The following is a 17715-nucleotide window of genomic DNA, read 5'->3' on the forward strand; positions in this document are numbered from 1 at the left end:
AATTGTCACTGGATGACTTGTATTTATATTTTTTTAAAGAGAGAATTTCTCTTTACATAAATGACATTGTTTATGATCCATAATCATCTTTAACCATTTACTGCATTAACAGCAAAACATGAACATTCTTCTAGCCCTTATAATGCTGATATTTTTACATAATATATATTTGGTATCTTTATTCTTGATTGTCAGGAAAACTGTTTATTTGAATATTTAATTGGGTCACAACTAATCCGTTAGACCAGATAAGACATCTTGGGCTGCTTGGATTCAAATTCCATCTCTGTCTGTTAAGTTTTAAACAATGTCTCTCTATGCCTCAGTTTTATCATCTGTAAAATGGGGAGACTGATAATTACAGTACTCAAAGGAGTTAACATATGTTTATAAGGATGCCTATAAGAGACAATCACTAAATAATTATAAAAGTAATGTTAATGCCCACTTCATCTGGGCTTTTTGATGGGTTTTAGATGGAAGTGAATTTCAACAGGGACCATAAAAAGGCTTTACCGTAGACAATGCTAATCTCACATGGCCCCATGGGGCCTATCATTGCTCACAACCTCCTTCTATTGTTGGCCTCAGGAGCCCCCATTACCTCCTCAGTGCCTGTTGCCCATCTCTATGCTTTGGTAAGAGTTAAAGTCTTGTGGTGACTTCAATTCCTACCAGCAACCATAGAAGGGACGTTCTGGGGAAAATGAAGACTGGTAGCAGGTGACCACAGCAAGGTATGGTTATATAAGCACCAGGTACCTGCCCACCAGGAGCCCAGAAAGTGCTGTCTTTTTTGTGGGGGTCCAGCTGGGCAGGCTGGCTGGTGGACCAGCAGGCTGCTAGAAGCCAGTATAGACAATCTGAGCTTCCTGGAATAGCTGGTGATGCACAAGCCAGTCCTCCAGGGACCCTGAGGGGATCATAGCAACTGGTGAGGCCTGGAAGGCTGGACTTTTGGGGTCCCTGGAGCAGGATCTTGGAGGCTCTCTGCTGTATGAGCAGTAACCTCTTAGGTGCTAAAACCAGAGGAGGTTGGCCTGGGGATAGGTCTGGGTGATGAAAGGCGGGCATTGGTGAGGAATAGGTTTGGCAGCAAGTCTTTCAATATTATAACAACTTACTCAACTGAATGTGGTGTATGTTGATGCAGATCTGCCCTGCGTTTAAGAACCTGTCACTTGCTTGACTAGGTACTAACATCTTTCCTCTGTGCCTTTCTTCTGCTTCTAAAAGTAATAGGTAAGTAGCCCATAATAAGATGATAGATTTTTGTTTGTTTTGGTTTTTTTTGCCATTTCTCACTTGACAATGAGATTTTTATTTATCATAGGGTGGGGAAGCAAGGAACCAAACCCCACTGTATTTTTCTTTTTTCTCTGCTTTATTGAGAAATATTAAAGGTGGGAGCAGAATTTTAAATGTGTTTATCATGGACATAAAAATTACCAGTTGCTACTGTTAAATCAACAAACTTCTTAAAGTTTTTTTTCTTTTTTCCTTGAGACAGGGCCAAAGTCTTAAAAATTGATTTCCCAGGCTCCCAGGCTCCCTGCAGATTCTGATCTGATCTGCCCAACCTGACCTTTTCCCTCCTCCACTCTAGGATTGGGGCTTGAACTTTTGGGTTTTTGTTTCACAGAATGAGGAAGAAAATGGGAAAGAGGGAAAGACAAGTGGGTCTAGGCCAGACGTTACAAACGCAAAATGCCACAGTAATAAGTGAAAGGGAACAACGTGGGCGTTGTGGACAAGTACAGGGAATGGACCCATCTCATCATTCATGGTCCAGCTCTAGCCAGTTGTTATGAACCAGCACAGGCCCACTGTTGCCAAACCTTTTAACCTTTCAAAGATCCAAATCTAGGAGCGTGTGTGGGTGTGAACCTTCTTGAGTTTGAAAACACTGTGAAGGTCAAACACACATCTGGAGGCCTCAGGTCTATTAACCTCAACTAGGCCTGGGGCAGGAGATTTTAATAGAATTTGAGGGCAAAGTGGGAACAGCTGTGGTGTGTTTGTGATGCAAAGGCATGAGAGGAAAAAAGGAGCCTTTAGGGCTGTGTCTATGATGTTTCTTCAAGGTATTTAAGAAAATCTAGAAGACAGTATTTTGAAATAATTTTTAGGTTTCTGGAAAGTGTACTTTTGACAGGGACAACATTCTAGCCTTGAACTGTTTGGGTCATAGTTCTACATCATAGGTGCCATATCATGAAAGAGAAACATTCCCCCCCCACCCCCAAAAATACACTATGTAGAGAGTTATCCTGCCATCCTACACTATTTCTGAATTACTGGTCTCTTCTCAAGGCAAGGATATTCTTCTTTGCCTTGTTAACAACAACAACAACAAATCAACTTTTATTATGGCACATGGCTAATTATTAGAGAAATGCAAATGAAAACCACAAGGTATCAGCTCATACCTGTTAGAATGGTCGTCATTAAAATGTCTACAAATAACAAATGTTGGAGAGGATATGGAGAAAAGGAAACCCTCCACTGTTGGCTGGAATGTAAATTGGTACAGCTACTATAAGAACAGTATGGAGGAGGTTCCTTAAAAAACTAAAAAATAGAACTACCATATGATCCAGCAATTCTACTCCTGGGTATATATCAAAAAAAAAAAAAAAAAACACCCAAAATACTAATTAAAAGAGATACATGCACTCCAATGTTCATAACAGCACTATTTACAATAGCCAAGCATGGAAGCAACACAAGTGCCCATCAACAGATGATTGGATTAAGAATCTGTCATACATATAATGGACATTAATCATAATAGCCATAAAAAAGAATAAAATGGTGCCATTTGCAGCAACATGATTAGATCTAGAGTATTATGCTTAGGGAAATAAGTTGGACAGAGAAAGACTAATACTACATGATATCACTTACACGTAGAATCTAAAAAATAACACAAATGAATGTTTATACAAAACAGAAACTGATGTAGGAAACAAACTTATGGTTGCCAAAGGGGAGAGGGAGGTGGGGAGGAACAAATTAGGAGTATGGGATTAACAGATACAAACTACGATATATAAAATACATAAGCAACAAGAATTTACTGCATAACACAGGGAATTATATCCAATATCTTGTAATAACCTATAATGAAATACAATCTGCAAAAATACTGAATCACTATGCTGTACACCTGAAACTAACACAATATTGCAAATCAACTATACATCATTTAAAAAAAAAGACTTCTTGTAATTCATGCTACCAGACAAATAAATGTCTTACTCCCCTGTGGTTTAAAGGCTTCCTTTAGGAAGGATAACACAGATGCTAATCTTAAAAAATTATTTAATAATAATTTGACTTGTTCAAGATGCAAATCCTACTCATGATTTTGGCTAGATTGTACCAAATCTGCATTATTGGTAGAAGAGGTAGGTTTCAGCCAAGTGAGAATGACACATGTCTAGAAAACCTCCAATTCAAAAGTGATTCTTCCACCTGTCACACATTTCTACCACTTGGTGACTAAACTCTTACATCAGAGTTGATGCTGTCCTCTCAAATAGTCTTAGGGGTCATTTTTACCTGTGAGTAGGTGGCAATGAAGCTTTCTCCTCAAGCATATTCATAGCAACTGGATGAGCTGAGTGCTTCTCAGACTTTAATGTGCAGAGGAATCACCTAGGGGAATGCTGTAAATTGGTCTGGGTGTGGCCTGAGGATTGCTCAGAACAAGCTCCCAGGTGAAGCCTGGGCACAATCTGAGCAGCAAGGAGCTGAGGATGAATAAAGATAGAGAACAGGGCGTGTGGATGGAGGGGATGTGTTTCCATGGCCTGCACAGCACCAATTTCTCTCTTTTCTGGTGGTAGCAGCCTGACTTGAATTGGAGGAAAGCATTCCAGTCCATGATTAGTTTATGTAGTTCAGATGATGCCATTCTCGCTTTCCTCTCCACCCACCCCAACCAGCTGTGATGGAGGTAGGAATGTGACCCAACCCTGGCCGATCAGCACAATTGAGCAGGTGACCTAAATAGTTCAATGATTTTCAGACCCTGCATTTTGGCTAGTGTTTTTCGGAAAGAGGCTTTTGGGGGGAGGTTGTGAAACCTAGAGTTTCCAGTGATCACTATGAGAGGGGTGCCTGCCTGAGAATGAATTCAACACAGAGGAAACAGAATTAAAATTTGGAAAAAGAAAAATTCCTGGTGACATCTTTTGAGAGCCTGGATTCAGAGTTAAAAAAAGAAAGATTCTTAATGACCTTTTTTGAGTGCCTGGCTAGATCTGCCTAGTTGGTTACTTGAGCCTCAAAATTTGCCTTTATACTTAGCCCAACTTGAGTTTCTTTCATCTGCAACAGATAGCATCCTGCTAATACAGTGGGGATAGGGCCTGACACAGTAGAAAATTCAGCATATAACTGTAGCCATCTCTTCAAAATTTTTCTTTGGTTGGATCAAGCAATATATATTATATTATATTATATTATATTATATTATATTATATTATATTATATTATATTTTATTTTATTTTATTTTATTTTATTTTATTTTATTTTATTCTTTTTTTCCCAGAGAAGAAGAAGAAACAATCCCAAACTATCAGTTAGGTGACAAGCAATTTTATTTTGCAAAACAATCACTATACAGCAACAAATACATTTGCAAATTTTGATTGAAAAACATGAACTAACTACAACCAGCCATTGAAGAAATGCCTTTCTATGGTAACAGGCTCTAGAATTATCAGAAGAAAGAAACCCCCCACAGATTTGTAGCGGCATGTTGGAACCTTGGAATCCCAGCATACAGAGTATACTTTTTGTTGATTTTTTTTCTTTTTGCTAAAGTTGAAGTAGATTTCCATGATTGACATTTTCTGAGTTTAAAAATAAGCTTTTTCCTGCAGAGGGACTTGGCCTCAACCTACATACCCAGGCTAAAAATCCTAGGTGTGAAAAACCAAACATCAGTGCTGATTTTAGTGCATCAGTCTTTGAAGGAATGCCTAGAATTTGCCTTTGCAAGCCATAAATCTATCTTTTCTGGCTACTTAGACCATGAATAGTTTACTTTCCTCCTTTGTGTGGCATGAAAAAATAGGAGAAAATACTATAGTTGCAACTATGTCAGAATCAACCACATTGAGATTATTCATTTAATACTATTGACGTGATGTTATATTTTGGCTGATAGTCCCATTTCCTTCTGTATGACTCTGAGTGTGTGGAGAAGGCCAGCTACCATTAGTCCATGTTTCCATTTAACCAAGGGCCTGCTTCAGCCTTCTTCAGCTATACCTAGTTGGTGTTACACAGGTGTCTCGCTTGTGGGTGGGATTTCAGCCCATCACCCTGCTGGAACTCAGCAGGAGAATCCAGAGAGAGTTGGTTCCTAAATGAACATGGCCTTTGAAACTCATCATGAACTCGGATCTCTCCTGCATCGTTGTAAGGTACCCAATTATTGGCTGCAGGTGACCCAGAGAGAGAGTTGGCCTTTTAACTCTTCACAGCTCTGGATTACTTATGTATCTTTAAACAGGTTCTCAAAGGCTAAAGCCAGAGAGAAACTGGCATTAATAGATCTAGAAGTGGAACTATGAAGCTTTGATTTCTAGATCAGCGTATGGATGTCCCCACAAGAGTGGTGTTCAAAAAGCTTAATTTGTGTCGTTAATCTTGAGAGTGAAGGCAAGATGGGTTCCACCCTTTCTTCCCATAAGAAGACGTTGAGCCTGTGTTTCCCTCTTTTACAAAATGATCAGTTTCATTTTGTTAACTTTTTATAAAGAACTGCATTTCTATATAAAGCAAGGGCATTTATATTTTTATAAATCATTATCATTTTGCTGTGATTTGAAGCAAACATTTATTTTAATGCCAAATCTAATTTGTTGGTACTTCAAAAAATCTTTATTTTAGACATGTATTTGTAAGAAATATTTTAATATGTAGAGCATGTTTACTCATTCTTAGTGTTCATAAACATTTTAAACCAGTTTGAAAAAAAATACTTGTTTCACAGTTTAAAACTGTTCTAATCAGCTGTTAACTTCTTTCTAGACTTTTAATCACTATCTAACTCTATCAAACACATAAGAAAATACTATAAGCCTCCACACAGCTATTCTTCCTTCTCCTATTTTCTGGTGCATTTCAAGGGAAGCTGATGAATAAAATAAAATGCCCAGATTGGTCAAATCAAAACTCAAAGCAATTATCAGGCAGAAAATAGACACATCCATAGGCCTGATTAGTCATCTCTAAGTTTTTGACTGTGCTATAAAATAACTGACCTATAAATCGCTTCAGAAACATTTGCCTACGTAAAACCTCTTAGTTGAGAATGAATGGTGCACTTTTACTCTTAGTTTTCTTTTATGGAAGTCACATTGGTTGCAGTGTCCAATGGGTCACAAAATGGGATCCGTGTGTCTCTGTCTTTGCATCCCTTGGCTTCTTTTTAAGATGCTACTATATCCTAGCTTGTTGCCTCAGTCCATGTTCATCATTTCCTCCTTTATATATGAGAACTGACTTGGCTCAAAGGGACCAAACAACTACTGGACCATTTGCCTTTAACTGTTTAGATCCAGCCTACCAGCCCTGAGCAAGGAAAAAAAAAAAAAAAAAACAAACAGATAAACTACTTAAAAGCATCCATCCATCCTGGTAACTCATTGCCTTATTCAGGCTATTGACTATTTCATTGCTTATTCATAAATCTAAGATGAATGATTTGTGAGAAGAAATAACTGATTTGCGATTTCTGGACTACATATAAAGTCAGAATAGTATTATCTACTGATAAATAATAGTAAGTAATACAGTGTTGCTTTATAGAGTGCAATGTTGGAGTCCTGAAAAACGGATTTAGATATCTGCATCTCCAATGCTGTGTACCTACAGCTTCTCAAAATACCATCTATTTCTCTTCAGGTCAAGGGATCTTGACTTTGGGTAAGAAAGCCAAATACTTCTGTTAGATAATTTAGTAAACAGGTACTATTTGGAAGAATGGGGTAACGTGCCCCAAACTCCCACTATAAGTTTCAACTTTAGCAAATGGAAAAAAAAAAAAGGAAAAGAACTCTTAAGAAGTCTGTTTCATGAATGATTACAGGAATAAAACCCAAACTATTCCATGATTCAAAATAAGATAAATCCATAATCCTAAACCAACAATCTGTAAACCCTTTTATGTATAACTGGACCCACCCCCACAAATTCCATGTTGGTGAAAGTAAAGAAAAATACATTTTTCTAGCATCACGGGAGAGACTTGTATCTGGCACTAAAACAGGGTAATAGCTTTGAGTTGTTACAGGAAGCAACTTCATGCTAAAACTTTTTGTCTTTTTTAACTTTTTTTTTTTTTAAAATAGGGAAAGAACCTTGCTAACATCTACTTTCACATACCTAAAATTGCAACACCAAAGGGTGCAGGAGACACAGATACTGTGAATAAGGAAGTATAATATTCAAGTATATGAGGAAGTATCACAAATGGCCACAGAGAAATATATATATATATTTATATCTATAATACTGTATCAAACAGATGGAAAGGGAATGTGAAACTGGTAGTGTGGACACACATCTAGCTGATCAACTGACATTCTAATCAGACACGAGTCCATCCTAACGGAAGTGCTTCGTTCCTAAGAGATGCACTTTACATCGCTTCCTCAACCACAGCTCAGATGCTTTGTAACTATTTTGTAATTAGTTAAATAATTTATTGGATTGACTTATACTCTGATATAACTATCCAGGTCCCAAATGTTAATAACTTAATTGAATCTTTCTTCCCATTTATACAAAATAACGCTTAAAAAAAAAACCCTTATTTCTTACACGCTCTTCCCTTTCTGCAATCAGCCTCCTTGATTTAATTTAACCTGTAATAAGTTACAACGGGCAGCTTTTATCTTTTGACCCAGCAACAGAATAGTGAAATGAGCAGCTTGGATTTTTAACAAGGCTTTTCAGAATGTAGTGGACAGCCTTCAGGCACATGAAAGGTAGAAATGCAATTTTTAAAATAATAATACTCCATGCAAAACAGAGCAGAGCAAAAATAATTGTCCAATTGTACTCATGTAAAGCCAGTGTCTTCCTGTTGCAAATGGAAATCAAGTCAATTTCTGCATATACTATTCAATTTTTTTTTATAAAATGGTAACAATTACTACAGTTTGGAAATGAGATTATTTATTTCATGGTTTGTAAAGAATGAATATAACACCTGCTCAGAGCCCACTCCTGCCAAGCGCTCATGCCTAAATAGTATTACTTCAATGCTAAGTGAGAAGTATCTCACAAGCCCTGCTTAGCGAGTGCGGCAGTGACGTCCTCGGCCAAGGTTGCAAGCTGAGGGGACTCGAGCAGGTTGATGCTTCCGGAAGAGGAGACGTTGCTGAGCCGCCGGGGGGATGCCACGCTGGACCTGCCCGGGGACTGCGTGATGATCTCGGCCCCATGGTCCACACGGGCCTTCGCGTGCTCTCTGAAGTTCAGCTTTTGGCTGTCAATCTGTTCAAGACAAGCATCAGTCCTCATTAACTCAAGCGTCTTAACTGTCCCCACGCTCTCTCTCTCTGTATCCCAGAGCTGATATGTCACTTCTATGCAGCTCTGCTGTCCCTGCTTCTTGGGAGCTGTTATGATGAAGAGTATTTCAGAAGGATTTAAGAAAAAAGACAAGATCAGCTCTTGGCTTAAGATCTTGTTTCTTACCTTGACGTTTCCACCTCCAGGTACGTGGTGAGCGTTGTCAAGCGAACCGACTTTAGCTTGGGCCTTTTCTTTGAAATCCAGTTTCACGCTCTCAATTTTCACACGCCCACCACCTGTGTATGAGAGGAGAAAGGCTTTTTACATGCCTTGCTAAAATTAAACCTTATATTTGTGGTAACTATCTCCCCAAAATGATTATAGTAGACAGACCATCTGCAAACCACAAACTTAACTCTACTATCCTTCTGACCATGGGTGTGAAAGGAATCTTTTAGAATTTCTAGCTCATACCATTTTCTCCATACCGTCCAAGAGAGTGATGGTATCTTGTACCATCCTTTTTGGTACCATTATATGGATTGCTTCACACAGTAATACTTTTCTCCTCGACTCGTGTCTAGCCTAAGATATCAGAGGCGGTTTTTCTTAAGATTGTAATGGAAGTATCATATGTATGCTTCCTAAAACTTGGAACATTTAGTCTCTTGTTCCTATGGGAGCAAATTAAATTGAAACGAAGCTTGCTATCTTTTTTCATGGTACTAGGTCACTTGTCCAAAGAACAATTAGGCTAGCATATACGTGCATACGTGGGTGAGATACTCATTTGTAAATTTTCAGCATTGATAGTTTGACTGAGGAAACTGGAGTCGAGAGCTAGGTTGTTTAAGAACTTCCGTTTTAATTAGATGGAGTGAAAGGAAGAGAATTTTAGGCGAACCCATTCTTGTACAGATGCCAGAGGACCAATCCGACACTGACTCTGATCTGATGATATTGAGACAGAGATTTGATCGTGCCATTTCCTTACATGCTAATGAGTCTGACACTCGAGGACGTGCTGACAGATGCGAGTGCCACGAGCCAGCCTTCAGTGACACTCCCCATCTCTGCACGCCTTTCTCAGGCTCGTGACTGCAAGGAGTTCTACACTGAGGAGGAATTTGTTGTTTTTTTTGCCTGTTCTTGAGTCTGTCTGCTGATGTCTTTCACCTGGAAAAATGAAGCTGGATTAGATGCCTTTGCCTGTCTTGGTTTTGTCTGTGTGCATTTTGGGGAAGGCCAGTGGTGAGCCATGTGATCCTCTACTCTCATCGCATCTGTCTTGGGATTTCGGTTTGGGAAAAATACCTGAGGGACTGACTCTATGGAAACGTGGAAAAGGCTTTCCAGTTTTGGACTCTTGATGCTTATTTATCTCTGTAGATCAAAGAGAAAGGTCAGCTAAAGCTTCACAGGTCTCTTTGGCCTTGTGGTATTTTTCTCATGTGATACCTAGACATTTATATTAACATCCAGTTACCTAGCCAGGGGCACCTTGAAACCGTATGGTGTTACTGGATTACATTTTGAAGATTCACTCATTCTTCTCCCAAAGGCTTAGGATGTGCATGATGTCATTTAACTCGTGCTTACAGGAGACATGCAGTGGTCCTCCCCTCACAGGGTACGGGGCTGCTATCCTTCCTACATTTTACCGGGCGCCGTGGGTCTCACTTGTTGGTTATAACAGGATTAGTGTGATTCATAAAACATACTTGTCTTGGTTAGAGGCTGGAGGATGTTGAGCTTTCAACTAGGTGAGATTAACTTTTTTGGGATCTTGTTTTTCTATTTTTTGGTAGCCTCTGATAGAAATGATCTTTTCAAGTTTTCTTTTATGATGATATATTGTGACAAGGTAACCCAGTTAACATTTTTGTTGAATTGTATTTTGCGAGAGAGAAGAAAATAACAATGTAATATTGACCCAAAATATATTCTAAAAGGAAGCTGGAGATGTCTATTTTTGTTGAAGCCCTATTAGGTATTTTTATGTAACTATTAGAGAAGCCCATTTGAGTTCAGAGATCTTCGCCTTGAGTTCTGAAGAATTCTGGCTGCATCAGAAATAGACACTGTGAAAGACTATAATTCTCATCAAGCTTCCTATGTCCTGAGGTGAAGCTGATAAGACCAGATATGTCAATCTGTGCCTCTGGGTGTTGAATTGTTTCCTTTATTTTCCCCTGAGACATTCCACATTACAAAGTAACTTTGTGAAAAGCTTGCTGTTGTCAAGGATCGTTGTGCTAACACTTCTTTATGGATTTAGTCATCTGATTGATTTATTATGAAGCAAGAGCTAGATTTAGAAATATGTGAGAGCCCGTGACAGTAGCCTTTTCTAACCAGCAAGTCTTACACAGAATATTTCCTTATCTATGTAAGATTTTTCTCCAGATCCCAGGTGAATTTAACTAATTGTATACTTACTGTCTTGAATTAAAGAATCCAGTATTTTCTTTTGTGTTCTGGAAGAAAAGAGGCAGTGTGGCCAAATACTTCCATCACACTGTTGGCATAGTACAAAGTAAATTAAGTGTTTGTGGTCTTAAGTTACAGACGGGCTCCATGTGGGAGCGTGTCCTTGCTGTCTCATGAATGACAGAGAAGCTGATTCCAGGGTAGCAGCTCTGAAACTAGTAATGGAGATTCTTTATACAGAGGTTTCTAACTCCTTGATCTGCTTTATGAATACTCTGCCAAAGTGAAACCCAATCTCTAGACATGTTCCCAATGCATGTATATGTTTTGAAACTTACCTATCTACCTTTGTTTTTTAACTAATAAATTCTTCTTAATAATCTGGTTAGAAATCTCACTGGGCTCAACCATTCTTTTACCTTGTTCTGATAACATCTGAGACAGCGATGAATGGGAATAACCTATTATCTGGTTTAATTAAGATGCCAAGCATAGGTGGTTAAAACTGATTGCTTCCTCTTGTCCTTCAATTGTATTTATCAATTGTGTCAAAATATTCTGAAGAAAATTACAAATTTGATAGTTGTCCATTATTTACACACGCATGGAGGTGGAATTTAGCAAAAACATTACATGATAAGAAAAAAAGGCTCAATATGTTAGATTCACAAATTAAAGAGGGAAAAAAACCGCAGAAAGTACGAATACAATTCTACTTCAGAGCACTAGTCCTATGAGATATTCTAGAAAAACAAGAAGTCCACAGTCAAATGAGTTGGAGAAACACTGCCTTCTACTAAGGATTCACAATGCTTATTGAGCTACTAAAGGATCTGGGAAATTCAGCTGAAAAATACATTTTTTCAGCTTTGCATAAGTCCAATTCCTTTTTCACATAATGTAGAAAAACAATTTCTTGAAAAATCTTTGGAAATGCTCCTTTCAGCCCATGTGTTATGTATGACTACATGGCCCGATGTATTTTATAGGCTATGTATTTCAGAAGAGCCCCAACAAGCATGCCAAGTGTATAGAGATAAATGCATCTTATGTACCTTTTAGTTTTTAACATGTCCTATGGTATGTGGCCTGTTCGTGGTAACTTGAGTTTACTTGTCCAAATGGAGATGGCTTGAAATATCTAATTTAAGTTTCTATTAATAAAAGCATGAAGTATCAGGTTTGGAAATGTCCTTCCAATTAGATACTTCACAGCAACAAATATTTTGTTTGTCGATTTCTTGAATCCAATCAGTATCTCTCAAACTACTGAAAAGCACCATTTACCTGGCCTGTGGCGGATGTTCTTCAGGGAGCCGCATTTGGAGGTCACATGACTCAGGTCTATCTTCTTGGTAACAATCTGCACCTGTGTGAGCCACAAAAAATACGCTTAAAATAGTTTAGACATGAACAAGCCCCCAAGCTCATACATAAAATCTAGAGACATATCCAAACTCACAACATAAAGCAACATAGACATACACAGGAAAATACAGTCTTCCATATGGCCTCCCATATGTTTGGTTGGAAAGGAAAACCCAAGTGAAAGAAAGTCCTAGAATAGAAGATTTTATTAGTAGAAAACAGATCATGCCACAAGGGGACAGAAACACCTGGATTAATAAGGCAAGCTTCCCCTCAGAGAATGAAGCCACACCGTGTTAACCTTTCCATAAGCAAAGAGCCACATGAACAGAGAAATTATTCTTTAAAAAGTGATATTTTACTTAAAGGTGACCAACACTGCTCATAAATAAAAAAAGCCCAACATTGTTTTAAGAAACAACAAGAAAGCTCTAAACGTGCTTTTCTAAAATATTATCGTCATGTCTTGGCTGAATGGAATTTTTCTTGCACACCAATTTATAAAGTGATTGCAACATTTTTTCTTCTGTTTTACTTAAATGATTTTATCTTGGTTCCCAAGTGTGGCTCCTGGTTCATTTGCATCAGAGCACATGGGTATTACTGAATCGGACACTGTGGAAATGAGGCCAGGGAACTGGCAGACTTGAACAAGTGATTCTTCTTTAGGGGAAAGTTTAGGACTACTGTTTTAGAGGTTGGAAGCTCCCCCACTTACTTTAAGATCATCAGTTGTCTCAGTTTATCCTTTTCTATGTGGGTGTTTTGACCAGCAGCACCTATAGCAGAGAGCAGCTGGGTCCACCCTGCTATACCCTCAAGTTATTTACCAGGACTGAGATTGCTCCTGTGAGAGCACCACGTGGTGTGCACGTACAGTCAGGGCCACAGGGAGGAGGGCAACCACGTCCCTGTAAATACTAAGCCCTGTACCCTAGAAGGAGCCCAGCAAACCTTGCTGTGTGGTCTTCCCACATGTGACACTTTCATGCTCCGTGGAGCTACTCTGAACATCAGGTGACAGCTCCTGCTAGGAGGCACTGGCTTGTCTCTCCGTTCACTGCTTGACTTCACCTCTGCCCAGCTGAAGAACAAGGAGCCAAGACTTACTGGACAGATGAGAATTCTGGGTTGGATACTCTGTAAATTACTTGAGTCACAGATGGCCAAAATCTGAAGTTTAGGTGACAGGATCTGTAGTACAGAGAGTCAGCCTGTTCACCTGTTTCACTGTTCTAATTTTACAGAGAACCACGCTTACTTTAGCTGGAGTTTGCCTGTTTCAACTCTTCCTCAACCACATTTGAGAAACGTGGATTCATCTTTTCCTTCCTTTCATAGGATATTATTTCCACTCAATTTAAGAGACAGGAAAAAAAAATCCCATCAAGACGAAGGGTGTACTGGGACTTGAATCCTTTCACGTTGAATTACAGATGAGCCCTGCTTCACCAGCTGTGTATTATTCCAAATGATATCCCAACTCTCATGAATAATAAAGCACAAAAGATTGACATTATATACTTTGGGTACTTTCAGGCACAACAGTCTTTGCCTCAAGAGTAATTTAAACGGAGCAAGAAAAGTGTGTGTCCAGCTGACGTTCGCAGGGCAGTAGAAACAGCGTGAGAAAATACCTTGAAGCCAAAGGCCAGCAAACAAAATCGGCAAGTGAAGAGGGTTTTCCATCTCCCTGAATCCCATGGCGTACCACCTTGCAAAAGCAAGAAACCCACTGATGATCTTACAGGGAAGGATGGGAAGCCCATTACCGAGAGTGCGAGGGTGACAAGCTCCCACGCCCGGGGGACCTGTGGAGCAGCAACCAGAAAGGGGAGTGTGCTGGGGGGGGGGGAGGCAGGAAAGGAGATGAAGTGCTGGCTGTGCACGTGTTTCCACACACTCAGGACAGCTTCCGACAGAAGCTTCTACTTACATTTCCGCCCCCAGCAGAATGTTTGATGTTATCCTTTGAACCACATCTGGACTGAACCTTGCTAAAATCGATCTTCTTGTTTAAAATCCTAACCTAAAAGGAATTGGAGGTAACTTCACTGTACATTTTTCTCTCAACACGCTGGATGGAGGGAAGCAAAATGTTTGGTGCCGAAGAGGCTCCCAACACTCTTCCACCTACGTCATCATTTAAGAGAAAAAACTAACACCGAAACAGAAGAGCAGATCTAGCATATAAACATGAGCCATTTGCCGTCCCTACACCCAAAGGCCAAATGTATGAGATCTAGGTATCCCAGCTGCAGGCAGGTGTAATCTGGAGACAAGGAGAGAAATAGAAAAGTAAAACTGAATTATCTGGGTGGAGGAGGCTTCCAATACTGTGGGCCACACTGAGACTCAGGGCCACTCTCTGGAAGGTCCAGTAGTCTAGTTCAGCCCGGGGTCCTGAAGGATACGCCAGTGCCCCATTTCCCTTACCCCCTGCAGCGTTAGCCGTCACAATGAGGAATCACCTGCTACACCTGACGTGACTGGATGATTGGTCCACGTAGCACAGGTGAGGTTCACAACTGGCCTGTCTGGATGCTACAGGAAAGGGTTCTCACTCATTCAAGGGAAGGAGTCTTGGTTTCCCAAGAGGGTCACCAAGGAGGCTCTGGGCCTCCTTTATTGAAAGGGCTTTATGATTCCCTTGCAGATGTGGGTCGGATGCCTTCTGAGAGGCCTCTCTCTGACGACTGCCATTAGCCTTGGATTCAGTGTGGAAGCACTCTTCCCATTTTGAGAGGGAGAAGACCAAGGACCATTAGTTAGCTGACTTGTACTAGGTCAGGTAGAAGTGGTCCAGGCCTTGGTTGGGCCCAGCAGATTTGAGGTTAGGGTTTATTTCTGTTTTCAGCATTCATCTTGAAGACAACAGCAAATCCAGACACTAGCAAAACCAGATCTAGGAAAGTATTACTCTGGTGCAATGTCATGCGTGAAGTACTAACGCTTGTGACTTCTTTCACGTGTCTTCTGAATTTTGCACGTCTTGGAGGGCAGATAATCAGTGTAAGCATGGAAGGAAAGGTTTACCTTTGTTGTTATTTTTTTGTTTGTTTTATTTCACTTCGGCTACAACTACCCCCCAGTAGCTAAAGAGAAATGTTTTCAGTGCTTTAGGGGGCAGTTTATCCTCATTAGAAAAAAAAAAAAAAGAAAAAGAAATTTACCCTAAATATAAAGCTGTCTCCAAGAATGGTATCACTTCTCTTGATATTTGCAAAAAAGAGTATAAAATTCAAGAGGACAGTAAATCCTGGCTATTTTTAACTAGATAAAACTTAAATTGCAGCGTCTGCCTAACACTGACAAGATGGCTTGCTCCTTACAGGGAAGTATCACCGACAGCTCCCATCAGCAGCCCCAGGGAAGTGCCTTCTGTCAAAATCTGAATTCAGAATATTTGATGATTGGGCCACTCTTTAGGGCATAATAAAAATTCCAATTTAAAAAAATGGGGGATATCACAGATTCTGTATCTAACAGTAAGTGTAGTGGCACTGTGAGAGTTTTACATAAACAGATAGCTAAAGTCAATAAGGGTCACTACATTTCAAACCTCCCAGGTAAGTTATTTTTAGGAAGCAAATATTTTTTACTTCTTATTTCTCATAATAATACTCTAAATGATTCTCCATAAGGATCTAATAATTATTTTGGCAATGAATTCATCTAAGTCATTTTTCTAATACTCAGGGATAGACTGGGTCTCATATTTCATTTAGAAATTTTAGTTTAGAGATCATTAGAGTTCCAGTCAAGTGACTCATTACCAAGTGATCAAAAGCCAAATGTTAAATCTGACTCACTTGTTGCAAAAACGGAAATTCCAAATTCAGTTGCATAAATTTGACTCTTCACATTTAATCAACTGTTTGACAATTTTTATGATTTCCAAAACAAATGATTCAAACCCAAAAAGGACACATGCAATGCCAGCATTATTTAAAGATATTTAAATCTTAAAATCCTAAAACTTAAAGGCCAGCTTCTGTTGACTTCCCCCAGAGTTTCTAGAGAACCATAGATTTTCTAGTGAAACCCCTAGCTGGTCTTCTTCAGTGGTAGACCTCAACTCATGTATGCTCAATCTATAATGTGAAGCAGACTTCTGACATGCATTAATGGCACATTCTTTACATAGTTCCATATTTGCAATAACTTTACAGTATATTGCTTTGGTCCAAAATAATGCAAGGTATAACGTTCACCATCTTGCATGATGGTTGAGTGGACAGAAACAAAACCACTTTGGGCAGTGAATGTTTGATGTTCTTTAAGATTTATGCTCTAGCTTGACAACTCGTATCTGAGCCCCCACCCAGTCTGTGTGGCTCATGCCTCAGCAAAATTACAAAATACTTCATTCCAAACATCTCTCGGATCATTTACAAATAACGCCTTAGTTAAATCCACAAATACCAGAAGTTCTCAGAAGTCATTCCATAAAATAGAAAAAGAGATGGGTGCTGTGAAGGATAACGCTTTATTTCAGATTAGTTTTTAAAATTTTTTGATTTTTAATTTTATCAAAGTTGAATTTTAGCTCTCTGTTCTCTATGGATAAATCAAAATAAAAATTACTCTCTTTGGGGAGGAATTTTCATTGAGCTTTTGTTTTCCTAAAACCTATGTCAAAGGAAAATTATTTTAACATCTGAGAGACTGCCTAGAAAAAATATAACCAACTTATATCTGACAAATGAACTAATTTCCTATACTCGTGATATGAAGGAGAAAAATATTTGAATAATCATTATCCAAGATTAACTCTAAACCACATTTTAATCTTTATTAATTTCTTTCAAGAAAAATTTTTACTTCTACAGTTAATGCAAAGAATGTGACAATTTTTCCTTTTGCATACTTTCCAGTGAAAGTTAAATGTCAACTGGATCATCTTCTTAAAGCTCTGCCTTGTTCAAGATTCTCCCAAACTCCCTATTTCCTATTACATCAACCAAAACTTTTAGCCAGGCAATCAGAATTCTCAGCAATTCTGATTTTTCAGTCCTCTCTTAATATTTCACATTTTGTCCAGACTGTGTTACAGTCCTTACTTTAAGAGTCTTGTTTACATCTTCAAGTTCATCCCTATGTTTTCTTTATGTTATTCTCTCTTGCCAGAATGCCCTCATTCCAAGCTGAGTCTGTTAACAGATCAACCTTCAATGCTCAGCCAAATCAGTGCCTGTAGCAGGAGGCTGGCAAAAAAGGATTTCATTCTCATGGGCAAATATTGGTGACTTACTTGCATATGTCATTGATTTTTCATTTACATAAGGGTCATGTAAGAAAGAAGAGTTATAAAGAATAGGATGATGTAATTGAATAATTAATCCAAATTATTTTATTTTACTTTTTGTTTGTTA

The 17715-nt window shown here is 38.9% G+C and overlaps 1 protein-coding gene across 15 annotated transcripts in view; it reads right to left on the reverse strand.

Moving 5' to 3' along the window:
* Window positions 1-4590: 4590 nt before the first annotated feature.
* MAP2 (microtubule associated protein 2) overlaps window positions 4591-17715 on the reverse strand; it is a 263519-nt gene continuing 250394 nt past the window's right edge. For 8 of the 15 annotated variants that reach the window (XM_074364077.1, XM_074364072.1, XM_074364074.1 and 5 more), the window contains 4 exons: window positions 14277-14369; window positions 12260-12341; window positions 8726-8838; window positions 4591-8521 (listed from right to left, as the gene is read on the reverse strand). In XM_074364077.1, the coding sequence (XP_074220178.1) occupies window positions 8306-8521; window positions 8726-8838; window positions 12260-12341; window positions 14277-14369 (504 nt within the window). In that variant the 3' untranslated portion in view covers window positions 4591-8305. The remainder of the gene's footprint in view (window positions 8522-8725; window positions 8839-12259; window positions 12342-14276; window positions 14370-17715) is intronic. The other 7 variants (XM_074364078.1, XM_074364076.1, XM_074364087.1 and 4 more) reach the window with 1 other exon arrangement.

Source organism: Camelus bactrianus, chromosome 5 (assembly GCF_048773025.1).
Source record: "Camelus bactrianus isolate YW-2024 breed Bactrian camel chromosome 5, ASM4877302v1, whole genome shotgun sequence".
In the NCBI taxonomy this organism is placed as follows: Eukaryota; Metazoa; Chordata; class Mammalia; order Artiodactyla; family Camelidae; genus Camelus; species Camelus bactrianus.